The following is a 27517-nucleotide window of genomic DNA, read 5'->3' on the forward strand; positions in this document are numbered from 1 at the left end:
GATGTCTACAGACAAAATAAAAATAAACATGCTTGTTTTGCCAGTGGGGAATCAATTAAAAAAATGGCCTGAAAGAAGTAGAATAATAAAGATGCAACCTCTGGGACCTATCGGGGGGTTGGAGGCAGATGCAAGCTGTCAGTAGGAGGAGGATGAGGAGGAGGAGGCAGTTTGGTTGAGAGAGCAGAGCCACTGTAAAGTGAGTTCGGTCCGGGATCGTCCATTCCGGGGCTCCGCCATTGGCTGCAGCAGCAACAGGGGAGGGAGGCTGCCAAGGGTGTCGGGGAGGCACAGGAGAGCCGCAGGAGTGTTTTCATGGTGGGTAAGAGGTTGGTGTAGGTCACTGGGCAGGGCAGAGGAGGGTGCAGGAGTAGGCAGCCCTGAGGGATGCTATACCATCACAGTGAGAAGGCACGGGGCTCATGTGTGTGCGTGTGTGTGAGAGAGAGAGAATGAGGGAGGGGGAGTCGGAGACCGAGAACCGGATGCAGAGGGGAGGAGGCTACGAGGAGGGGGGGGGGAGGCAGAGAGGGGGCCAAGTGGGGATCCGGCCTCAGAATATGGTGGTCTCGTACTTGGTGCTGACGGGGCGCCTGTTGGAGTCCCGCTGGTCCAAGAGCCAGGTGGTGCTGCCCAGGGACTGCATGTCTGCGTCCATCTCCAGGGGGTCAATCTGCCAGGAGGGGGGAGGGAGGGGGGACGAGAGGAGGGCGTGAGACTGGCGGCAGTGGAGGCCATTACGCCACACTGACAAGTCCCTCAGCTCACACACGTGCATGTGGATTAGAGGTACAGTCCGGTGATCATGTTAGAATCACAGACACTCAGGGCTCAAATCCACAACATGGATGATGTCTGACAGAAAATACTCTGCTGGAGAGAAGCCTGCCACACTGCAACCCGCCGCAACAAACCAAAGCAGTGACCCTCTGGGAGTTAAAATAAGCAGATTAATGGTTCAAATATAGTGAAGGCAACATGTGCTCTGCACCAATGGCCCATACACAAACATGAGTACATAACATGAGCAGTTAGCAGTCCGCCATACTTCTACATATAATGATTAACACTGATTTACTCATAGCTACATATGAATTTGAATGAGCTGCATGAAACAACACTGATGCAATCTCAAGGTAGACCTCACTGACAATGAAAATTTTATCTGCACTGGCATCGTATCCTAACTTAACTGCTTATGGAAAAGACTTTCACTCTAAGATGTCTTAAAAAAAGATAGACATTGGATAAATGTTTATGAGAAAGGAAGCTTAAAACCATCCAATAGAGACCACTTCAACCATCTTGTTAATGACCGCTACGCAATAAACAATCACTAGCACAATTAACCCAACAACTGTCAGAAGCTTATACAGTACATAAGTCAGATCAAGAGACTCTCTCTTCCCTGAAAATAGTGCATAACCACATACAGCAGATACTTGAACTAATGGCATATCTAAAACTGTAAAATGCAAGATGAGAGATGAGAGATGAGAAAGGAACAGGATGAGGAGAACGTTTATGTTTGAAATATTAGGGCCACAAACCAAGGAGATAAAGTGCACTGCGGCACAACCAGAACCAGAAATGAAGGGAGAGAAAGAGGGAGGGTGGGTGGGGGTGGGGAGTGGTGTGTAAGCAGATGGGCTATGATGACGGGTTGAATAGAGGAAAGGAAAGAGAAGGACCTGGACTCCAGGGCTAACAGAGTGCAACGGGAGGAAGGAAGGACGGTGGGTAGTACACGTGTGACAGTAACAGCAGCGGCATTCTAGCAGAGGGGCACCCTGGGAAGCAGGAGGACCAAGAAGACAAGAACAAAGACATGTTAAAAAAAGGGGAGAGAGAAGAGGGACAGAGCAGTTAAATGCACCAACTGCACAATGAAGAAATCCAGTAGAGCTAGGAGTGTTCTAACCACCTGCTAAAAGTTAAAGTAGGCATATTATTGAGCATAGATTCTTCTACCCCTTGTGTTGCTATAATTACTCTCTGAAGAAATCTATGATATGGCCGGTGGCTGTAACAGTTCCAGTTTGAGCCAATAAGATTTTGTGGCATTTTTTTCCTATCAAGTTGAAGGAGAGTAATTATACGCACATCACGTAGGTGCAAGGTTATCAGAAAACTGTGTCAATGAAAGAAGGAGTAACGCCTGCACACTGGTGGTAGTATCATGATGGCTCTCCCTGCATATATAGGTATTTCTCTAGATCCTGACACACATATCTGTAAAAATGTTTAATTATATAAATACAACATGTGTGTCTTTTTTCCTTATTGTGTGTTTATTTTTCCTTTTTTTCCTTATTGCGATTTTTCCTTATTGTGATTTGATCTAGCTGACTTTTTATAGAAGGGTGTTAAGACCCAATTTCTTACATGAATTTAAGAATTCTTCTTTTCCTCTAACTAAATACAATATTTTTGAACTTAGGTGATGTAGATTTTGATATATGGGATGTTGTATCTGATATTATGTTTATGCTTATATATAAGATATACATGTATGTTTGATATTTTTGAAGCTATGGCTTTTGTACTACTGTTTTTTTCTCTATGTATCTGTTTTCTATGTACTTTATTGAATTGTTAATTATTTTTGGATGTTTATCACCCTGGGCGGTTTGGATGGTTTACCACACCTGCCATCATAGAGCTTGTCAGCCTATGGGTGTGCATGATGTATAAATACATATGGGTGTGGTTTCAAATTTGTCAAACATTTTGACCTGACGAAGATCCAAGTAGGATTGAAACGTTGTCACTATTAAACTTTTGCGGCATGGAGCAAGTGTGCAGGCGTTACTCCTTCTTTCAATTTTTCCTATCAAGTCATACAGCAATATTACAAGAGAGAATCAAAGCGCAGCAGGTAAGAATTTCCCTGTGTCTCTTCCAAAGCCTCATCGCAGCTACAACCTGCCAGGCTCATTATGCAGCTCTGTGATTACTCCATATATTATCTTTATAGGCAGATAGTAAAGCAAAGTGATTTGTGGGCCTGCATAAGCATGTGGTCCAGCAGCGTGCGTGTTCCCGACCGTGCGGCTCTCTCAGGTGACAGTGATCGCTGAGTGCTCATTATACGCAGCCTGAGAGGTCAATACATCAATGCGTAGCCCGGGGTATACGTAAACATTTACGTAACTGTTTCCCCGCTCAATCATTAGTGAGGAAACAGCGGACGGCTCAACCCGTGGGGACCGAGCCCTCTGTAAAGTCCCAGAGGAAATCATATCCTGCCTGTAAGCAAGAAATAAGACTATTCATTCATCATGTTTTGCATATGCCCCGCACGAAAATCTAGCCCGATCTGAGTGATTCAGAGAGTTGGGGGGGGGCTAGGCGAGATGAGATTGGTAGCAAAGTAATGACTCATCACTTTCACCACACACAGCAAATCTTCCTTTGTAGGTGGCCTGGGGGGGATTCAGTGACGGGGAGAAAGTCGGTCACAAGGTCTGTGTACCTTTTCTGATTATGGATGATGCACAAAGGCCTGCTTCTGTTCTCCTTCTGTCCTTCTAACCCAGTTGAGCAAATTCTGAACACAGTGCACAGGCATATATGTACACTCAGACACACACACACACACACATCGGCCGTTCATACAGCATCCAACAATACGTTTTTGGACTTCTCATGGTGGTACTCACTGTTGATCTCCGCATGCTGCTCCACGACTGAGACACAGGTCGGCTGGTTTTGGTCTCTATGACCTCTGAGCCCAGAGATGAAGGCGGGACATATTGTCTTGCCCTGGACTGGATCGCCAGCTGATAGGCCACCTCAAATGCCTGTCCCAGTGTCAGGATGATCTCATAGGTCTGTGTCTGTGTGGATGAAAAATTGGAGTTAAAAGTGTGTTCAAGTTAGTAGATGCTGAACATCCTTACAGTGTCTATTGGTTTTAGAATTGATTTTAATTGAGTTAAAACCGATTTAAAATTGAAAGACTGAGCTGAAGCACAGTCTGAGCTCCTCAGATAAAGCCTTTGTGTCCACTCCAAGTCTCGGCTAAAGGTGATTAAACATTTGATATCAGCAGTGCAGACTTTGGAATGATTTAACCAAGGAGCTTAGGCTATCAAAATCAATGTTTACTTTTAAATTAATTCTTAGATAGACTCTGCTACAATAATTGTTTTATACTTACCACGATTGTATTGTCCCTGTAAATGCTTGTTTTCAAACTTTTTGTTGATGTTGTTATGCATCACATAACAAAAGCTTTGCTCTTCACAAATATTATTATAGTTATTATGTGTTATTATCCCCAGGCTCTTGGCTGAACATGTACGTTTTCAGAGAAAAGCAAAATCTATTTTTCCATAACATACTGCACATGGAGAGGCTGTGTTAACTGCAAATTAGTGAAGCTTAGAATTGTGTAGTGCCCTTGTGAAAGATTTGATCGTTCAAGTTCCAAAGTGTTTCTCTGCAGCTGACAATAGATCCATAGCGGTCCTTCTACCAAAGGAAATAGATTGACATCGACCTTTACAGGAACTGAGACACAAATTACAACATAATCTGTGCCTGTATACGGAAATGCCATGCAGAGCGGGAGCAACGTTTCAATCAAGTGATTCAATGAGCCAATCAAGAAATTAATAGCTATAGGATGCTGCATGCAGTTTTGTCTCCAGGATACCTGATATCCCACAAAGCACACAATCTTTTTACAATTATTTGCTGATGCATTCACTACCTTAACTCAAGTTTCAAGAAATGGCATTTGAAATGACACAGAATTAGGTAATATATTATAGATTCACGCTATCATATACAAAGGGGTTTCTCAAAGTACTACATGAAATTATAATAATAACAATTATCATGGTTATCTATACTATTACAGTTATTTATGCTTTTATTCTGACCTAAAATCATATTTGTATTACTCCATTTGCTCCAAGATAATGGCACTTGATTCAAGAAGATTCATGAGATAAATTCAGTTGCATTGAAGTGAAATTATCTCATGTCACTGATTTTACGACTGAACACAAGATTAGCTGACTTCTTCAAATGGACATGTTTCCTCTGCAGCGTGCGGGTGCATCGCTCACCACTTCCACGGTGCTGAAGACGTGACAGAAGTGGTGGCCGCTCTTCAGATCCTTGGTGATGTAAGCGAAGGTGCAGAGGTCGTCTGGGTCTTGGGCCGCGCACGAGATGTTCCTGATCTCGTGCTCCGCAACTATGGTCTAATGGGAGGATAGAAGACGGGAAGGAAGTGAGGGATGACTGGAAATCGGCCACTAATGGAGAAGTCTTTAAACTGCTGACGGCACCAACTGGAATGTTTGGTTTGGGGGGGGGGATCAATAGGGAGAGAGAGAGAGAGAGAGAGAGAGAGAGAGAGAGAGAGAGAGAGACACGCACACATTTTCCCATTACCTTCGTGGCTGCATCAATGAACTTGACCCCTCGATAGGTGATGGACAGTATGACAACAGGACCCTTTCTGGAATCCTTTGATTTCTAGAATAAACAGAATACAAAGAGTGAGACGACAGTTAACGCAGGACAGTAAAACACACTGTGGTTCATGCACTTTAAATGTGGTGAAGATGAGATATTCATCTACCAGGATGTGCTTAGGCTGGCAAAAGTCACTGACACCTTTTAAAAACACTTCTTAAAACACACTGTTGTTTACAGGCAGGCTCTTAGATCATTTATTTTTACCTGTTTTTGATTTGTGTTGCATTTGACCGTTTTATTCTCCTGTAACCCTGTTTTAATTCATGTATGACATGTTCATTGTTTATCTTACTGGATTTTATTTTTTACTGTCTGTAAAACACTTTGCAGCTGTGTTTCAAAAAGCTCAGTGCGAATGAAATAAAGAATGAATATTTACCCTAATTTTAGCGCAGGCATCTTGAGTGGACTCAATCCCTCGCAGATCCCTGATTATCATTGATCCTAGGTACTGGAAGAAAGAGACGTAACACACCAGGAGCGGGTCAATTCAGAAGAAGAATTGATTTAATTTGCCAAGTACAACGGGTGCATAGGGATTTTGATATGTTTAATTGGTGCTGACATATTGCAAGACAACACTGGACTAAACATAAACACACCACAAGGATACATTCAGAGTCTACAGTGCAGCGCAATTCAACTTCAATTCCAACATTTCAGCAGGTGGAATTTCCACAGAATTCAAAAAGGCAAAACCTTTTGCCATAGAAAGATGATCTCCAACATATAAAGATAATATTGAGAAACATAGGTGAGTTTTTGTTTAAATTTACCCTTTAGAAATGAATGAAAAGTGAATCGACCCGAAGCCTACAACACACACCAGCCTCTCCACATGAAGCAAGATTACAAGAGGCGAATAGGCTTAACTATAGAAAATTAGAGTGTATACAATATATTTTTCTACCTTCAGTGCACTAAATATAAGAGCCACATTTCAAATATTGTGTTGAATCCACATTTTGCACAATCCATGTCTCAGTTGTCTCAGTGCTTAAAAATCCATATTTGACCCGTCTCCTCCCCATCATCTGCTTCTCCACTTTATAATTTAAAGTGGATTTAATGAGGGAAAATCAAGGCTTCAAAATCCTTCTTAGCCTGCCTTCTCCCCTATAATATACATTCTAACCTCATTGACTGAAGTAGATTAAATAGGGGAAATCAGCAAGGGATAACAGCGTGCACCTGGATCCACGGTCAGTCTATTTCATGGAAACAGCAGGGGTTCCTATAATTTCTGTAATATTGCCACATACAGACATCATTCTCAATCTATGTTGAAGACTATGAAAGTGACTTACAGTAGCCTCGTACCCGCAGGAGTCCAGGATGAGTTTCTCAGGCTGGTGATGCCAGGCGGACACCGTGGCGTAGGTAGCAGATTGGCTCGGCGGCCGGAGGTTTAAACGAGAGTCTTTGTGTCGATCGCTTTGTCTGTCCTGTCGAGGCGCAAAGCAACAGCAGGTGAGTGTCATCGAAAAAGGATATGTTACTTAGCTGAGTGACATGAAACCAATCTAATCCTCGTGTAAGGCAGTGGGAGGCTTCTGCGTGTAATCAATACAATATGAGAAGAAGCTACTTGAGTTCTCTCTGTCAGAAACCCTTTCTTCACAGAGGCACATCTCAGTCAGTATTGTATAGTGTGTATTGTGCAGAATCCACTGGTTAAAATTGTAGCCTTATAGAGGCTCCACAACACCTTTTATCTCAGCCAAGGAGGCGAGGGACAAGATATCTGACTGAAATACTCTAGGAGTGGAGGTGAGCGAGGTCTGCTTGGTCTGCACATTATAATAAGTCTTTTTATCTGCTGGTATTCTCATAAATATTCATGGTTGGAGTTGGGCCTTTAGGTTAACGAGGGCTGTGATTAGTTCTTCGGCCAGATCAGTTGTCAGAGTAAAATATGCTAATCATGATTATTATTGATTTTACGTATCATGGACCCTGACTGGTGCAGATGTGCACTTCTGAACCACAAACATTCCCAAGAGTCGTAATTCCTGTTGACTCTTTTCTCTGTTTTCTTCTTCGTCTCGCTGACTCAGCCAGCCAGTCATGCCGCCTTGACAGTTTTTGTATGTGTCATAGTTTGACCTTTAGCAAATGGTAACATTTCATCATGAAATTATTCTCCCAGGAAAGCATCCAAGACACGCAGGGAAGCACCAAAGACAACAAGCAGTGTTACTGGGAATTCTGCCCCCTGACAAGATGGCATGTTGTAGTTTTAGTTATATAGACATTTCTCTGAGGCAGAGCTGCTCTGGAGGCAGAAATAATCTGATTGGTTGAGTTAAATCTCAATGGGTGGAGCCAAAGAACCACCGCTTTTCAGAGCGCAAGTTAGCTAACTGGCAAAGAAGGAACTCAAAATATAAATTAAACTAGAAGGGCACTCGGAGAGCGCAGACCTCCGCCAAGGCCAATAGTCCAGTCTGCTATGATATGCAAATTTCATGAGTCGGATCCGCTCCGCTCCAAAATTTAATGGATTCTTCCTTGGCCCATGCTACACCCTTCCACGAAGTTTCATGAAAATCGGCCCAGTAGTTTTTCCGTAATCCTGCTGACAAACAAACAAACAAACGGCACCGAAAACATAACCTCCTTGGCGGAGGTAAAGATGTCAATCTCTTTTTTCATGCATTCATGTTCATGGCATTCATGATGTTGGAAGGTCACCAGGCTAGCTAACTAGCTTACCTAGATAGGTAAGGCTAGTATGTGTAGTATGTTTGAACTTGAAAGGTAAGCTAGGCTAACTAGCTTACCTAGATATCTTAGTATGGCTGGATTCCATTTTTTCATTTAGTAGCAAGAGCGCTAGGCTTCATGATATTAGCTTTGTCCTCTTTTACCCCTTTGCCTTTTTCACAGCTGGCTTCAGTCTAATGTTACTTAGCCAGAAAACTGTGGTTCTTTGGCACCGCCCATTGAGGTTTAACTCAACTAATAAGATTATTTCTGCCTCCAGAGCAGCTCTGCCTCTGACAAATGTTTGTATAAACTAAAACTGCAATCTGCAACAAGATGTGACACTGCCCCCCTCCTACTCCCTCATGCATCTAACTTAGTACAGTTTCATCTTTCTTCGCTTTCAGCTTTAGGCCCCTTCAAAGTATTCCCACATAAAAGTGTTAGTGGCTTCCCTGACGCCAAGAGGTGAGAGAAGGTGAAACTCACTACAGAGCGCGGCCTCTCGCTGTAGGAGCGCAGAGAAACGCTGCAGTCTTGGTCGGCTCCTCTCCGCCTCCGGCCCGACTCGCTCAGCGGCAGCAGCATGTCCATGGAGCGACTGGTGTACGGGTCCATCTGACTGAGGGGGGACGTGGTCTGGGACAGGAGGTCGTGGAACTGCCATACACACATGCAGGTATGCACACACGCACACACACACGGACACAAATACATGCATACACACAAAGTAGTGAATGCATGCATACAGACGTCACATATAATGCACACAAACACACACAATGGAGTATACAGACAAAGACACACACACACACACACACACACACACACACACACCATAGATTAATGGTCTGACAGCACTGTCTATATGGGCTGGCTGCCCTGATCCACATCCAAGCTTATTCCTCGACAAAAGAGCCTCTTCAATGGAGATTCTCAATTCTTTTTAGTCTGGTTTAATCTTCCTGGGAAATCAGCTCTGAGTATTTGACTGTTGTGAACATAATTATATTGAAGAGTTTCATTCCAAAATTAGATTGCCGCTGTTTGAAAAAAATAAGAAAGGATTCATTTTCTTGCAAAATGATTGCTGGCATGGAAATAAAACTCCCTGTGCAATGCTGTTTAAGTTCCATCTTAAGCTCTATTTTAATTGTCGTTTACAAAGAAAGATGACCTTTTAGAGGGTGTCATCATCGATCTTTTTGAAAAATTGAGCACTTAAAGTTGTGAAACATTTTTCTAAACAAATGTAGAGCATTCTGGAATTAAATGGTTGATATAAAAGAGAAGAGCACTATCACAGAAGACGGTAGCACAGTGAAAATGTGCAGTCTCACAGATGCGTCTATTATCTTGAGGGTGTATAGGACTATACCCACGTTTTTTAATGGGGCATATTGAGCACACCCAATCTATTAACCTAATTATCGTTGACAGTATGGTCCTGTAGCTCAGAGTTATAGCACTAACACTGCTGTTAAGTTTAGGGCTTCAATCACATTGGGGCTACTTGTGCTAAAAATGTATGCACTCCTGCTGCTATAAGGTGCTTTGGATAAAAACATCCATCCAATGGCATTTCAATAGATCCTTAATAGACAGTGGGACCCACTTGGATTTTATATACAGTATCTTTGGTCTTTTATGTGGATTTCAGAGAGTATAGCTGTCATCTCGGTGCCAGCTAATGAAGAACCTAATAAACTCAAACTGTATCAATTACTAATTCACCAATCTTACCATGATTTGGGAGAGACGGTGGGACTTGGTCGGTGCCTCTTCATAAGGTCTCTCTGCCAGGGAGGCAATGATCCTCTTCCTGTGGCCCAGGGGACCGATCTTAATTACCTAGAGGACAACGCGAGGGCACGATATGAAGCAGACTTTCCAGTGCGTTGTCACATCAATATCTCACAAACTATAATTGATCCAGACTAAACTAATACAGATATATCCAAAATACACTGACACAGAGTTGGTGGCACGCACCCCTCACTGGCAAGCATCCACAGGCAAACAGAAATGACTCTCGTCAATAATTCAGCCTCAATCTGTTTTGCCGTAAGCTTAGAGTACAGCACTGTCTCCTTCCCGGGACACTCTATAATTCACGATACCGTTTTAGAATATAGTGCTTAAATAACAGAGAGGAACTTGGTGATTTATAGGACAATTACAGGTGATATGCAAATAAGCAAGTGATTTGTAGGTAATTTGCAGAGTACTGCATGTCAAACATCCTGTTAATTTGCCACATTTATCTTTTTTTTTAAATTTACAGTATTTTCAATACTCTCAACTCACTCAATCACACATTTTCTGTCCACAGTATCTGCATCTCCTTTCATCTTTTACAGATGCCATTTCAGCATTTACGGCCAGACAATTGAATCTAATTAGCTTAACACTATATATTTGCATATTATGTACACTCATATTCATCCAGCAGAGGTGGATGTCAAATTATTAACCATAAAATTTGCAAATTACGTTGGTGGAACGAAACATTCCATAGCGGTCTCATACGGTTCTTTGTCTGAAGGCTTCAATTATTCATTCAGCCAGAGTCAAAAAGACAGAGAGGGAACTGGCCAGTATTCAGTATTCCTGGTGCTGTTTTCATTATTCTCATGTATTCCAGAGAGACCACCAAGCATGAGGTGTGTGTGAACTGAGGTAAAATTTGAATAGGAATAAAGAGCCTTGGGAATATATGAGAATGAAAATCTCATCTCGATGCTTGATACTATTTGCTGTAAGATGGTAAAGAGAGTAGAGAGGATGTGGGAAATCTAATGGGCAAGGCGAGTTCTGCCAGGATGCTCAAAGGCAGTTCTGCTACCATGCACACTGAAGTAATGTGCCCTGCTCTTACACCCATCTCGCTATACTGCATCGCAGTCTATTGGACACCATCCCTCACACACTGCTTGTATGTTTGGTCGCTGCTTTCTTGCTGCCGCCGCTGCTGCTGCTGCTCTGCGGCTGCTGCTGACTTCTGCCATTTTACCACTACAGCATCAGCCTTCACCATCTTTACTTCTGTTTTATCACATATAGACACACATGGAAAGGCAGGAAAAACATCATAGCTAAGGACACACTCATCCTCTGATCATAGACTACCCTCCAAACATCCTATTCTTGATAACTGGATCATTATGTTACATAAGTGGTTGTCTCTACTGCAACAGACTGTAAAAAGGTAACTTTGTAATGATAACAGGCATCAAGAGAGACTGGTGGTAATGCCAGCAAGTTAGCTTTGGAGTATTTAGTAGTTTTTAACTACTAAACACTAAACAAGCAGAATCTAGTGGAACCATTCCATCAAGTCTGTCTGCATCACCACTGAACAACAATACAAGGTTAAATGTACAGTGTAAGTGAAGCCAGCATGAACAGGGGTTAGTCAATGGGAAATGAATGCCGTTGTAAAGTTCCTACACACACACACACACACACACACACACACACACCTGCGCACATGTTCAACCAGACCAGTACATATTGTATCTCTCTCACATCCATGGCTATTTTAGCAGAAAATTCGGCCTACTTTGTAATTACCTTGCATAAATTACATAATTTCCACAATGCCTGATAGTGTTCCCCAAATTACATATGACCTGTCAGCAATCATCAAATTGCTTCTTAATTTACATTTTATCTGTTAGTTATCTAATAATTAGTCAGCGATTTCTAATATGTTTCTGTTCTGCTCTTATGCTAATGCTGTCATTAACGAGTTCCTCTCAGTTGTTTCGGCGTTGTAACCCACAAAGAAAATCTAGAAGTCAGGGTGGCCTAGTGGTTACAGAGACTTTCTGTGCCCAGACACAGGTTTATAGCCTATTCAACACCCCTGTGTCCTGGTGAGGAGTCATTATACAAGACACTGACCCCCTTCCTGCTCTGACGCTCTAAGAGCACTGGCCAAATGTAAAATGCAAGTCTGGGGCTCTTACATTGACGATCTCCAGCTCCCACAGGTTCTTGACACAGTCCAGTGTTCGGTATCCACTTGACAGAAAGTTGGGCAGATATTCATGCAGGCCGAGGCCGTCCAGCCAGGAGGCGAGGGAGGTGCTGCCATCACAGCCCAGCGCTTTCACCTACAGGGAAAGAGTCATGGAGGAGCAACTATTGAAGATTTTCATATTAAAAAAGAAGTGCTTAAACTGACAATATACATTCCCTGCTTTCCCAAGGCTTTCTGTAATTCTACCGCACTGCAGCTGCTGCTAGCGTCCACATTCACAGACCTGAACACAGTCATCATTATCATTATCCTAACGTTACATAAAATCTAAAAGTTTTCCTTACCTTTGTCAGGCATTTTCCAATTATAGCCCACTTGCAGCCTGCACATTCATAGGTACACAAGTTTCCTTTCAACATGTAATCCATTACAGAGTACTAATTACCTGCTTAAAATGATAATTAGCAACAAAATCCAGTAAATAACTCCAATTTAAAGTCACAAGGAAACCACATTTTGAGAGCATCTTGCTTCCTTAATCCAATGTATTTCCTGTTGAAACAGGATATTGGGGGGTGGGGGCAATATGTGGGGAGGGATCATTCAAAAGTGTAAACCAATGGGATATCAGTTAGGGAGAGAAAGGCAGTTTTATTGGATGGGAGGGGCGGAGGAGCGGGATTGTTCAAAAATCTGTGATGGTTTTATTGGTTGGAATTTTCATGTACACCTCCTGGTACACGATGAGGTCACCACTAAAGATTTTTTGTTTTCCAGGATGTAAATGTAATGAGATTTTGATATAAATATACAAGAAAATATTTTTTTGGTAATTTTTTTGCCAAATAGGTGTATGGTATGATAGAATGAGCTAAAAAAGGCAAAAAAGTCATTTTCCATTTCAGTGTGACTTTAATAACATGATCTGATTACCTTCACTTACGTTTTGATCAGGTTTGCCTCAAAACCTATAGAATATAAAGTCAGACAGTCTTTTCCAATTTACAGACGTTTATTTGAATACTGCTAGTGTCATTATCTTGTCATTATCAACTGTGATAAACCATTATTTCAAGTTAATATGGAATATGACATTTGCATCTATCCACAATCACAATACCTTTTCTCTCTTCAAATGTTTTTGCATGATCGAACAAGTAATTTTTATTTTTTCTATTTTTATAAATGTATTTGAAATTTGCTGATTTTGTGAGCAGCTGTAATGTATTGCAGTCATTAATTCTTTGTAATCTGATCCACTGTAACTGTATTTAATATTGTGAGAAATATATTGCGTTACTCCCCAGCCTCGGTGCTGAGGTTCATTCATGACTGGAGAACACGGTTGCATGCGACACCCTGGACTGATGTTAAGTACCTTGGGCAAGCTGCGTGCTGCATGGAGGATTTTCTTTCTGTGTCCTGGGTCAGTGATCCCCATGTCTCTGAGATCCTGGTCCTCCATCACGTTACTTCCCTACATATGCACACACACACACATACACACACACAGAGACACACAGAGACAGACACAGACACATAAACACACAGAGACACACACACACACACACACACGCACACAGACACAGAGATTCACACACAAGCATACATAGTTTGTATGCATGTCATACAGACATGCATACAAACAAAGAGACACATTCATGCATGCATGTGCACACACACACACACACACACACACACACATATGCACGGAGACAGTATACAATATAGACATACAATAGTCATACAAGAAGATACATCAGTAATCTGTTGTACAGTGTACATATCAGTACAATAAATAAAATGTCTGCACTAATCTCTCTCTCTCTCTCACACACACACACACACACACACACACACACATCCAAGCATACAGTATGTACACATACATACATAGAGACAATATACGGACATATGCTAGATATATCAGAACATATGTCAAGTATCATGACTTATTCTACACTGTAAATATAAGGGCAATAAATAAATTGTAGCTGTACATACACACACATGCTCACTCACACACATTTGCGCACACACACACACACGCATATTTCAGTAACACCACAGTGGGAGGACATTGAAGTCAAATAAATTGTGCATGCCAAAACTAATCAATCTGGTCTAATGCAACTCCAAGGGAACAAAACATTAATAACTGCAGCAGCATCTACCAGACCCTTTAGCTGCTGTGTTCCATTGAGATAAATGAAATTGTCCATGAGGAAAATAATTTTTTTCAGCACTATACACTTTATAGCAAAGCCTATATTTAGGTCACAGAAAAAATACACAATAACAGTTTTCCATTCCCCTAAAATCTTGACTGACGAACATTTGTCATTTTTTATTGTCTGTTTCACGTAGCTGTTCATATTCACAGCTCCGGTTGCTTTGTCATCTTATTCAGGTTTATAGGCAGGAATAAAGATACAAGGAGAGCCTTGAAAATGTGGAGCTAAGCGTTTTTCCCCTGTGGACTGCTGCAGATTGATTCTTCCTGGCCAAGAATGTTAAAATGTACTGTAGTCTTTGCTCAGTCTGCTCTCACTGGGTTGGTTTCAGAGCACAATGCAGCAGTATTTAGAAGCCTATATCATGGTGCAGTTGGGAGATTGCTCACTGATCACTGGAATAAAGATCAAAATAAAGCAGGGGCTGATGTAACGGAGGCCCAAAATAGATTCACTACTTTTATTAACACGGTTCGAAGTTGGATGATGCCTCAGGAGACTCAGCAAAGTTATTATTCATACTGCATTTGGAACATGTGATGGGAATGTATGGTTCAGTTCTCACATAGCTTATGAGCTATGGTAGTTTGATTTAATCGGATGTGACTTGCAGATGTAGCCATAGTAGAAGTCCCTCATTTCACTGCATGCGTTCGCTTAATGCAACAGTGAATTATAACTGCACTATTGCCCTGCCCCCAAGAGGAGCTGTTTGGAAAAATCACATTTTGGAGTCAGTGGATGCAACAATGATCTGGCAATGACTTAAAAAGTAGTTTTTGTGTTACAATATGCATGTTCAGTTCTACATGACAGCGTTTGAGAAAGAATAGGCTGCAGCTACTCCTGCAATATTAATGCAGGGTAGATGCCATGTAAATGTATGATGGGGGAACTTCTAAGATGGCTTGCACTAGACAATTTGCCTCATTGCCACATAAGAGCACCAGAGCATAGTGCTACAGATTCTTATTTTATATGTTTTTATGTGGATTCTTTGATTGGAAATGAAATGTGTTCTACACACAAGGGCATAAGGGCCTACAATATGATAGCTATGAGCGCCCCACTTCTGGTAGCATGAAAGGAGCACAAAATGATAATCATCTTGTAAAAATTATGAGAATGGGCACACAGCTGTTCATAATTTATGATCCCTCAAAAGCTGCATCTCAGAGCAATCATCACATGCAGAGAGCCCTGCAGAGTGCATGTGAGTGCCTGCTCTCTGCTCTGGTGGGTGGACCCAAGGAAACTTTCCAAGCAGTATATCTTCAGCTGTGACAGTGGAGGTTTGGAGGTATGGCTGGTGAGCCGAGATTATTGCTGCTGGAGAATTAGATTGAGAAAGTTTTTGGCGGGGTTCTCGCAAATGATATGGGGAGTCTGTTTTCCGTGGATGAGGTTCAGGTTTACTTTGGTTTTATTTTCAGCAATAATGCTTCCTGTGCAGTGAGTCTCTGACATGGCTGTTATTGCCCTCTGCATTCCTAGATTTATTCACTTATAACACTGAATAATGAATAGTGCGATCTATTGACCAGTCTACTCTTCTTCGTACTGAATCCCACTAACAATTTCTGGTGTGTCCTTTTATGTAGATGTTCAAGTACAGTAGAAACAGATTCATCACATCTGATTGAAATTATTTTTGGTCACAAGAAAATGCCACTTCCTTCAATGCATATGTTAGCCAAGCAAGCAAAGACCTCAACAGAGATGAACTGACAGGGAAGGCGAATCTGGCAGAATCTAAAAGGGCACAAGATTAAACATTCACAATGTCTGCCTGACGACTCTGACCTTTCCCTTGTTTGCAACCTCCACATCCTTGTAAATATCCATGGGTAATTTGTCCTGTGAAGCTAATGATTTATCTCCTTGATGCATCAAGTCCAGCAGACACATTAGTCATGGGATGAAAATGAACATCAGAATGCCTAATGACCCATAGTCCTCATCACATTATGTCCTGAATGTCTTGATCACCATGGAAACGTCCGTCCTAATTGCTGAGATACAAAGGACATTTTGTTTTCCTGCTGTCTAGATGCTGTACACCAAGACGACTGTAGGCTTGATGTCACCTCATGAACAAATACAAATCCAGGTCTGAAGTTTGTATTTGCTTCAGAGTGGGAGAGGTTATCACATATTCTTGATCAGGCCTCCCTTGGCCATGTGATGTCATGCGTTACCAGAAGGGGAAACTGATCAGAGAGCAGCACTCCTCAACTGGAACGCTTTGTAAATACAAGCACTCCGAGTTCTCTGCGCTTACAAGGTTCCCCTAACTGAGCTCAGCTGTGTCAAACTGATGTAACATATAGCCCATAGTACAAATGCAGCTCCGTGGTCTGAGACGTGACCATGTTTACCCTGTGGGTCTAGTTATTCACGGTGTACAACCACGTTTTTCAGAGTAACACGATTGAGGACTGAAATCATAATGGTGTTTTCTACAATCATTACCAAACGCAATATCAAGTGTCCTTGCAGTGTTCTTAACAGGGAACATGATACCGCTTTTAGTCGGACTCCAGACATCCTTCTAGCTGAAGTTAAATGAATTCATCAATACATAATCTGACAGAGGCTTTTAACACATTCATACAAAATGTGTCAATGCTTTCCAGAAACATGAATCTGTCTGATCATGTTCTTGTCAACCATCGCCATCAGAGTGGACAACAAACTATGATGCTTTGTATAATTTACTTACAGAGTAATAACTTTGTAACCAAAATAAATGTCTACATGCAAAGTTGTATAATCAAAATCTAAAAAAACGTAGTCCATATTATACTCGCCCAATGCATTAATTAATTAGGTATAAGAAAGCAAGCTATATCAAAGCAATATTCCACTTAGTTTTAACATGAGGGTTACTTGGCATTTGACCACCATGAAAACCAGAATATAAACTACTCACCAAGATTGGATGCAGCTCGATGAGTTTGTAGCGTTCAGATTTTTACTTCCCATTCATTTGAATGAGGCCATGAAAATAGCCTGAAAATTTACATTTAACAACAGATCCTGCTTTTAAGACAATATAGTAATCTCTGTTGTTCAATCTGTTAACAAATGTGTTAAATGTCAGTTTTCAGGCTATTTTCGTGGCCTCATTCAAATGAATGGGAAGTAAAAATCCGAACGCTACAAACTCATCGAGCTGCATCCGATCTTGGTGATTAGTTTATATTCTGGTTTTCATGGAGGTCAAAAGCAGAATAACCCCCATGTTAAAACTAAGTGGAATATTGCTTTAACAGCATATAAATTCAGTGTTACTGCATGCTATTACAGTGTTATCACACATTGTGCAGTTATTGCAACATCATCTCATGGGCAGACAAGCAAATGTGTGAGCAGAATGGGCTTATGAGCAAACATGCAAAGTGTATTTAGAACGAACCACAGTATGTTTAGATTGAGCGAGGCTCAGGATTGTATGTTCAGGCTGTCTGGCTGTACGCACACAGAGGTCCAGTCCAGAGGCCGTAAATCAGAGGGTTCGCTATAGGGGGAGGAGGTGACTGTGGAATCGTACAGTAAATGAGATGGCATGATTGGGAATGCTGGGAAAAAGTTAATAGGTTTTGGCTGTCATTTGTCTTACCATTGGTGACAGCTCATATACTTTAAAGGGATTCACTATAGGGGCCATAAATCTTCACAGGGTCATGCGTTGCACAGAGGTGGAGAGGAGTCGTGAGGGGGAGAGGGGAAAAGTGGAAGGAAGAGAAATAGCAAAGCCATGAGAGTCAAGTGCAAGGATGAGTGAGAGAGAGAGAGAGAGAGAGAGAGAGAGAGAGAGAGAGGAATGGAGCTACAGAGAGAGAGAGAGAGATGGGCAGAGGGTGAGAGAAGAGTGCAGAGGTAAAAAAGATAAATGCAGCAGGGTTGATGGAGGGCGAGAGCGAGCGAGAGAGTGATGTAAACTGGAACAGACCCCTGAGATGATGTGTTGCAGGTGACTCACCATGAATCGCAGGTCGTCAAAGCCGTTGAGCAGGAACTTGCTCTCGTACTGCGGCAGCCCCACGTGCTCCAGCCACTCTCCCACCGGCTGGTCCAGGGCTTTACCGCAGGCCCCATCTGCCGAGAGAGGGAAGCGCTTCAGCAGGGAGAAGCCGTTCAGCCGGTAGCAGCGGCACTCCGAGGACGACACATGGCATTGCCACATCATCCTCGGCCAGCAGAGGCAGAGCCGAGTGCAGCAGCACCAGGCGGGGTGGGGGGGAGACAGGGTCCAGGCCGGGGGGTGAGGGGCTCCCACGGCACAGGCGGGGGCCCGGCTAACTCAAACACAGGAGGAGGGTAGGAAGTGCTGCGGGCCCAGCTCAGCTCAGGCCCTGCAGGGGACTGACTAGGCTAATATACACCCACTGTTGTTAGTGTGACTGACTGACAATGTCAGGCGAGGGTGGAGGTAGTGCAGGGAAGGAAGCCCATCTGAAGCTTGGTATCGTTAGTTATGTTGGACTGAGCCACTATGGCATCTTCCAACAAACAGCGTTCACTAAACATTCCTTTAGTGAGCAGATGAGCGAGTGCAAAAGCAAGTGTCTAGCTAGTCCAAAAATATGACAATACTGAACACTACAAGTCAAGAGACTAGATAATTTTCAGGATCAGGCAAAATGGAAATTAATTATCACTAAATCCCACATTTTCCTAAATCCCACATTTTATACTCTGGTTAAACCATTCCCATCATTTTTTTTTTTAAATCAGAAATTACTCCTTCAGGGTGTAACACAGAAATATTCAGCTCCCCCAAAATAAATTTGTCAGGGTTTTCACCACATACTTGTAAAGCTCTGGCTGAGTCCCATGGCTTCATTGGTCAACCTCTTTGAGAGCTAGGACACGGCTCATACAATGAAGGTAGCAGCATTCTAAAGTACTGTTGAGGTACTCATGTTATTTCTGATCATGGAATACACATTTGCTTAAACCATTTTTTTTGTCCTTACTCCAGAGTCACAAGGAGTACGATCAGGTAGATATATTGTAAATCCTACATCAAAAAAGAAACGTTGGCTTAGGATTTCCAGAGTGTGCTGATTCCAAACTCCTCAATTCACAATGAAATCCAATTATAGATTCCTTGATAAAGCTCCAGGTAAGCCGTGTGCCAGTAGAAAGAGGCTCGGTGTCCTTGGTGTTGCCAGTGCTCCCTGTGCTGCCCAGCATTCACACTCTCCAGCAGGCTGCTGCCTGGCTGCTTGGCTCAGCCAGAGAACGTTCTTATCATTTCACAAAGCAGTAAATCCAGGCTGAGATCCAACAGACAGCAGGTGAGCCTCTTGACACTGAAGCTAGGATCACTGCGGGACCACAGCGCAGGTTAAGCTGGCTCCCTCCCGAGGCAGTCGCACCCCCCCACCCCAGCCCACCTGGTTCTTCTCCTCGCTGGGTACAGCTAGCACCGCAAGCCCCTGTGCTCAGGGCAGAGGTTTGCTGCATCCCCTGCCTGTCTGAGACATGCAGGCAGCGCAGACACGGTCACAGCGGCTGCTCCTGGCTCACTCTGCTTCCCCTCACTGTGCACAGGGCATAACGTCCTGATGCCTGACACCGGCTAGTTCTACACAAGAGACCGCAGATCTGCCTCAGCCTCAGCCACCGCTGCCACGTCCTTCCCACATCCACAACAGGCAACAGACTCAATGATCATCCCCCCCTTCTCATCCGAGCAAATCCCCTCAAGCTCTTCTTTTTAACCCCCCCGCCCTCGCTCTCTTCTCTCTCTGCCTCTTGCTTTCTTTCTCGCGCTCTCGATCTCATAGCCCCATTCCCACACCGTGCGGTTGCACTGCAGGGCTGCCGTATGCTGCCTGATGGAGTGGGGTGCTGCTCCACGTAACCAGCTCTCCCTCTCCCTCACTCTCCCACTATATCAATTCCCCTCCCTCTGCCTCTCTCTCTCTCTCCCCCCTCCCTCTCTGGCTTGCTCTCTCTCTCTCTCCCTCACTCTCTCTCTCGCTCCCTGGCTCTCACTCTCACACACACACACACACACGCACACACACTCTTCTCTGTCTGCCTCTCTACCCTTACCCCATCTCTCTCGCCCCCCTTTCTCTCTCATACACACTCAGAAATGCACACACACACACACTCTTCTCTGTCTGTCTCTCTACCCTTACCCCATCTCTCTTTCTCTCTCTCCCCACTGCACTGATTAGAATTGCACAGAGGCACTCTGATCTTGCCAGTGCGGAAAGGACACCACCATCAGAGGCAAGGAACAAGCACTGGGAGCCCCAAATCACAGTCTTTTCTGCAAGCAATGACTAGAATGTAAATGGATGATGGAGTCCCGACCCCCTTCTGCAGGAGCACTGATTTGTTTTTGGGCTCTAACATGGGATATTAAAACAAAGAGCATTTTTTTTCCAAGCCGCTGCTTATTAGGAGATGGCTTTAATTCATTTACATCTCACTTTGATGATAGAACGAGGGGGGGCAGCATTGATTCAAGTCAGCAGAACTCTATAATGCACTGGAGCAGGAGGGAGAGAGAGAGAATGGGAAAGAGGAGAGGAGAGGAGAGGGGAGGGGAGGAGATGAGAGGGGAGGAAAGAGGAGAGAGGACAGGGGAGGAGAGGAGAGGAGAGAGGAGAGGAGAGGAGAGGAGAGGAGGGAAGGGAAGGGAAGAGGAGAAACAGAGGAGAGGAGAAGAGAAGAGAAAACACAAATGCATACATGGACACAGACACACACACACAAACACACACACACACACACACACACACAAACACACACACACACACACACACACACACTTCAATGCGCAACCACAGTTCTCAAGTCCCATTTCGTCTCCGTCTCACCCAGTCCTACAGCATGACAGAAAAGAGGCAAATTCCATTACCTCCAGATGCTCATGTCACATCAACCGTTTTCAGAATACAACGGTTGCTGCTTGCTTGTATACAGGATAAAGCCTGGATAAACAAGTGAGATTACACCAAATTCAGTAGGAATTTGGGTAAAGAGACACATTCACGGCACCTTTTGACGACACACGTATTGCCACAGCCTGTACAGTTAGTGGCAGACTATAGCACCCACCTATGCAGGGCTGCTCACTGCGTCCATCGCTGGAGTTATCTGGGTACAGCTGCAGGCATAGCGTAATTATGCAGGCTTTCAGGCTGCTTGCTATAGCCTCACACATCCCCAGACGGGTAGTCAGCCAGCCAGCCAGCCAGTCAGTAAGCCAGTCAGGGCAAGGAGAAGCAGTGCCAACAGAGGAAGGCAAAGTGAAAAGCTATTGATTGAACCTCCTCCGTAATTGGCCGCCTGTAACCCAGCTGCTCTGTTTTAACGATCAGGTAAAAGGCCAGGTCAGATCTCCATGACCCGTCAGTCATCCACAAGGACCAATGCTCATCATTCGTTATCAGGAACAGTAGCTGCTGTCAGATTTGCTCCGGCTGAGAGGAGTGATGGAAAGGGAGAGAGAGAGAGAGAGAGAGACAGAGAGAGATAGAATGAGCAAGAGATAGATAAGAGACAGAAAAAGACTAATAGGGGGGGGAGGCGATGAAACATATGGGGGAGATAAGATGGTAATAGGAAGTAAGAAGGATTGAAGTGGGCTAATTATGATTCACTACGAGATCCCCCAACTCCTCCTCCTCCTCCTTCTTTACTCATTCCTCCTGAGCCTCATACCAAAGTCAGCTCCTACACTACATCATTCAAACAAAGACTGTTAAAAATACCAGCCATCCCCGTCCAATTACCGCCATTCATTTGGGACAGCAACACCTCCCACAGTAGTGGGACCTAATTACTGACTGATGGAGTATCCAATGCTCCTCTATGGGGGGGAAGTGGGTCACTGTCTTATCCCCTGTTAACCAGGCCGAGCCGTCCGGTTTATCCAGTTGGGTTTCTGTGCTGTTTGAACACAGCTAGGTCTAGACCTGGCTCTGCGGAGCAGCCAGAAAGACCTATTTACAGAGAGAGGTAGAGGTTGTGCCTAGATAAAGTCGTGCCTCTTTATCAGAGCAGGAGAAAAGCACTAGCTCCTTGTCAACACACCCGAGCGCTGGAGAAAATGAACCGCAAAGCTGAATTAATTCAGGGAAACTGAAGACGGACTCTTTTCCTTTGAACGTCAGAGTGTGCCTGTACACAAACCGAGCTGATGCCTCCTGTGTGCTGTTAGCTGAGCTCTCACTCCACTCCCTCTCTCTTTTTAAGCTCATTTACTCAGTGCTCTCTTAGCACACAATCGCGGCACTCTTCACGGGCGCACAACACAAACAGCCTCATCCTTGAGCGTGCAGAATGGCACAAAATTGCAGGGTTGTTTTTCGTGGCGATATGCCACAGCAATCTGATGTTCAGAAATCTGCTACCTGAAGATTAATTGGCAGTGCTTGGCTCCAGGCCATCTCAAGGAAATGATATAAGAGTTCAAAAGAGGGACAGTAAAGGAGGAATAGATGGATGGAAGGAAAATAAGGGAAGGGAGGGATAGAGGATAAGGCTTCTTCTGGTTCTGTCACAATAGAAAGATAAAGGTGGGATGAAGAGTGACAATTTGGTTTTCCATCTTTGTGTAATCCCCCTCCTCTCTCTCTCTCTCTCTCTCTCCCTCTCTCTCTCCCTCCTGCTCTCTCTCTCCTGATGATGGCTCTGAAGGGTACCTGTTTGTTCCCTTTCATTACATTGTGGGGAAAGAAATGTGACTCCTTTACTCAGCGACACATACAAAAACAGCAACAAAAGCATCCTCTCAACCTCCACAGCTACTTGTGCACAATCTCTGAATAAAATCGGAGCAGCAACTGCATGACTCAGCTGAATCTGGGACAGTTTCAGCATGCCGTTCTTCAAACACGGCCTATAAATAGCACACACCTATACGAGGAATAAAAAACAAACAACATATTTCCTGTTATGCAACGCGGAACAACCCCGGGTCTTAATTGTTAGGATAACAATTAATTTAAGAGTGCTTGGGTGTGCAGTCAAGTTGGAATTAAAACCATGAATTAACACTGCCATGTAAACCAGCCTTGCTGTTACAGCTCTGTAGACCATATATTACAGTTCGGGTACAAAGCTTTCCTAATATGTATCTCCTTTTGCCTAAATTGTAATAAATTATGTCATATTTTATGATAATTATATCATCATTAAAAGCTATCAGCCTGGATTGAGATGATATACGCTACAAATCATTACAAAGATATTTATTTGCTTGCAAAATCAAGGTTTTATCTCAAGGCTTAAAAACTCTTCCTTACCCTGCACCCTCCAACACACACACGCACACACACACACACACACACACACACACACACACACACACACACACACACACCCGTCTACATCACCCCTTCATAATCAAAATGCATTTGATGGATGAAATCAATAAGGGATTATAGCTTTCAGTATATAGTCACAATGGATGCATAGGTCTATACACTCTACACACTACTCACATTTTGTCCATTCAGTGTATAGCCATACTAATTACACATAGGTCTATACACTGACCTGCTTGGTAATGGGTTAATAGGGAGAGAGCTGTGATGTATGAGCTAATATAAAGATCTGATCCGACACTGACCCGGAGGTTTAAATGGTGCAGCAATAAGCGTCCTTATTCCAGTGTCATTTTATTTTTCTATTTTTCCTCGCTTTGTATCCTGCACAATAACCAGACATTTTACTCGCTCAGCTCTATCTTTCAGCTTGGGTGGAATTACACCTCGCTGTGGTCAGCAGATCGTTAGTGCATGAAACATACATAACTAATGAAAAACTTCATCTAAATATAGACGATGAGACTTCAAAAAGGCAGTCCTCGGCAGACCCAGAGAAGCAGAGGCTGTTACACAATACTGTATGATGAAATCACCTTATGGCAGAGTACCTAATGTGAGTAGCCGAGGTTTACAGTATATCAACTCAGGAGTGTAATCTAAACAAACTGAGCCGATGCCAGCTGGCTTCTCCCTCTGCACAGCCTGAAGGACAGTCGATGAAGCGGAGCATCTATTCAAGCCCTATTGAGATATAACTCCAGAAAAAAGAAATGACAGTAAGGTGAATTTTGAATTAGATTTCTTACAAAGTGGAAACTTTGTGAAACAACGAGCATCGATGATGCGCCAAACAAATGACAGCTTGAATCTCTGACTTATGAGGACAACAAAACAACCCTCCATCCTTTCGGAAGGTGTGTTTGAATATTGAACAGCAGGTCTATGCAAGAGCTCTTTCTCGTTCACAAATGTAATCAGTCACAGGATGGAAATAGTTTGGCTGTCATTTTACATTAACTAACCGATAAATTAGACACCAAAAAATTGCTCTATAGTGCATGAATTCATTTTTATTATGCACATATAGTAAAACAGATAGAAAACACATTGTGAACCATTACCTGTGCTTGGTGTGGGCTGCTTGTTATTGGATGTTTCAATGCCTGCTCCAATCAGGTTCATGATCTTCTCAATCTGTTCAAGAGAACAAGCATGAAACATGGGAAAAAAATGTCACCTATGCATCTGATTTAAAAAGCCCACAACTAGTCATGAATACGAGTTCACAAAACACAAAACAAAACAAAACAAAACTCCAACAATGCAAAACATTTATTACACTCCCAACTCCCGTCACCCAACCCTCCTCAGAGAAGAGCACTACCCCAAACCAATTACGCTACAGGAACACAGAGAAAGCGGTAGGAGCTAGGTGAGGAGTTGGACGCTGCAGCTGGGAGTGCAGCAGGGAAGGAGGCGGGCTGCTTTGCGATGATGGATTACGAGCAACAGCCCGACGTGGACAGCAATTCAATGACCATCACACCGCTCAGCAAAAACACAGCGGGGTGATAAGGTGAATTACAATCGGGAAGCTTTTGAAACTCCACACTACTGAGCCCACTAGGAAGTCCTGTAGCCGAGTCCAAACTGCACAGACCAACCCTCCAGAGACTCAGAGCTGTTGTCGACTCTTGCTTAGTGGGTATTTGATTGCCCTTTCACACCTGCGGTAAGCTAAACAGAACGAGGCAACAGCTTACTGCAAGGTTAGGTGAGCACAATGCTGCGTGATGGAGATTACACAGACCAACTCAGAGAATAATTGTTTGAAGGCTTGGAGTAAGAAGTGTATAAGCAGTCTTATACACTTATACACTAGACTTTGCAGACATATTCCCATCATTATTACTTTTGTGCATTTCACTGGATAATTCAATTTTGGTTCAGGTGCTTCTGGTGCCAGATACAGTATCTCATTAAGAGCTGACATTTGATATATAGGACTCTTTACCCTTGATAAATATTGATATAAGTAGGGAAACTGCTAAACTAACTGTTAAACTAAACAATTGCTAAAAGCTTGCCACTCAGGCGAGTTTGCAGCATTTGAAGTGACAATGCCTGCAATGCCTCCAATTTGCAGGTTTGCTTCATTTGAATTGGAAGCGCTTTGCAAAACATCATTAAGAACATTGTTTTTATCCAGAGCCATAGCATATTTGAAAACTCATGAAAACTGAATAATAAGTTTAAGTTGTGAGATGTGTTCTTGTCCAACTCTGTCCCTTCTCTCTCTTATTCAACACCAACTAAGAGTCAAATTGTCAAAATGATTTGGGCTTGATTGGGACAGTCTGTAGTAGATGTGACATTCAAGACCGGCTCAAGCAAACCGTCTACCACTGATGTTTTGCATAAGAATCAGAATTAGATTACTAATCACTTAAATTGCTGGTTAAATGTAGAAGATTTTGTCTACAGAGTGTCACACTACATACTGACAAATCTTTCAAGGACAACAGGATCTGACATATAGCGAAAAATGTATAGTACAAGCCATATTAAAGAAAAGTCAAATATACTGTAGAATATCATTAACATTGAATATTCTACGGATATTGTAGAACAAGTGTAGTTCAAAGTATGTTTTGAAAACTGAAAGCCAGGTAAGTAGCAGGCTGGGATCAATTGAAAGTGCAAACTCTTCCAAATTAGGCAGGGAACTAAATTTAGAATCAGTACAGCATTCTATTCAAAATCAGCGATGATCTGCAAATCATCCGACTTTGAGAGCCTGAAAAGCTGAATCTGCTTTCACTAGTGACACCAGAGACACAGTCAGGGTTATTTGATGTAATATTTAGTGTTTGAAAAAGCCCTATGCACTTCGCTAGTGGCATCAACACTGTGGAAAAGCCTTGATTCATTTGGAAGTCAGGCACGTGGGACGCATGGCATATGCCTCCAGCAATACAGACCTCACATATTCCACTTTGAATTAACCCAGTTACATTCTATATCACACACTTACCAGGACCGCATTACATCTAAGCTTAAGTGCACCTTTATCACAACTTGTGTCCAAAAGCTGCTTTTTAAGCAAATCAGCCTCATTACGATTAAAGTGTGGAAATACGTCGGAATATTATGCAGAAGCAGCGTTATCTGTTACATCACACTAGCCAGATGTTTTGGTACTGGGATTCGAATTAAACATATTTTGCTACTTAAAAAAGGCAGCTGTGACCAGATTAATGTATATTTGACTATATAACACTCCATTTTATGTCCTGACTTGTTTTTTTTCCCATAACAGCATTCACTAAGAGGACAAACTATGAGGAAAACCTGCTCCTTTTTATGAAATAGACTGACCAGGTGAATCCAGGTCAATTCTGCAATCCCTTATTGATTTCAACGACTAAATCCACTTCAGTCGTGCGGGGGAGATATAGATGAAGAGGATTAAATTAGGATCAGGTTAAAGAGGGATTTTTGAGCCCAGAGAGAAAACATGAGGCACGGATTATGCAAAAGGGTGTGCAAATAAATATAAGAAAGGTTTACCTAATATTTGGGAGGCTGAGTGTGTAGCACCTCAGTCTGATTGCACTTGTTATATATTCCCAGTCAGGTATGCAAAGTGTATGATATATATTGTAAAAAAAATCCTTTCTCTAGTCTTCACTCAGCATGGATTGAAAGGGACATGTCAAGTTACCCTTAGCAGTGAGCTATAGCGCTGAGTGAGAATATATTTGACATAGAATGTGCTTGGTTATGGTCCAGTG

General features: G+C 42.9%; 1 protein-coding gene across 1 annotated transcript in view; it reads right to left on the minus strand.

The window, feature by feature from the left end:
- Nucleotides 1-553: 553 nt before the first annotated feature.
- Nucleotides 554-27517, minus strand: part of anks1ab (ankyrin repeat and sterile alpha motif domain containing 1Ab) — a 35872-nt gene continuing 8908 nt past the window's right edge. The window contains exons 2-14 of the mRNA XM_071542308.1: nt 24845-24917; nt 18407-18522; nt 13566-13664; nt 12174-12320; nt 9946-10053; nt 8692-8862; nt 6804-6941; nt 5876-5947; nt 5410-5493; nt 5079-5216; nt 3663-3839; nt 1692-1790; nt 554-673 (exon numbers count right to left, since the gene is read on the minus strand). Of these exons, the coding sequence (XP_071398409.1) occupies nt 554-673; nt 1692-1790; nt 3663-3839; nt 5079-5216; nt 5410-5493; nt 5876-5947; nt 6804-6941; nt 8692-8862; nt 9946-10053; nt 12174-12320; nt 13566-13664; nt 18407-18522; nt 24845-24917 (1542 nt within the window). The remainder of the gene's footprint in view (nt 674-1691; nt 1791-3662; nt 3840-5078; nt 5217-5409; nt 5494-5875; nt 5948-6803; nt 6942-8691; nt 8863-9945; nt 10054-12173; nt 12321-13565; nt 13665-18406; nt 18523-24844; nt 24918-27517) is intronic.

This window comes from Centroberyx affinis, unplaced genomic scaffold, assembly GCF_046629955.1.
Source record: "Centroberyx affinis isolate AG114_WGS23_722 - 3 ecotype Tasmania unplaced genomic scaffold, CSIRO-AGI_Caff_v1 ptg004049l_1, whole genome shotgun sequence".
NCBI lineage: Eukaryota > Metazoa > Chordata > Actinopteri > Beryciformes > Berycidae > Centroberyx > Centroberyx affinis.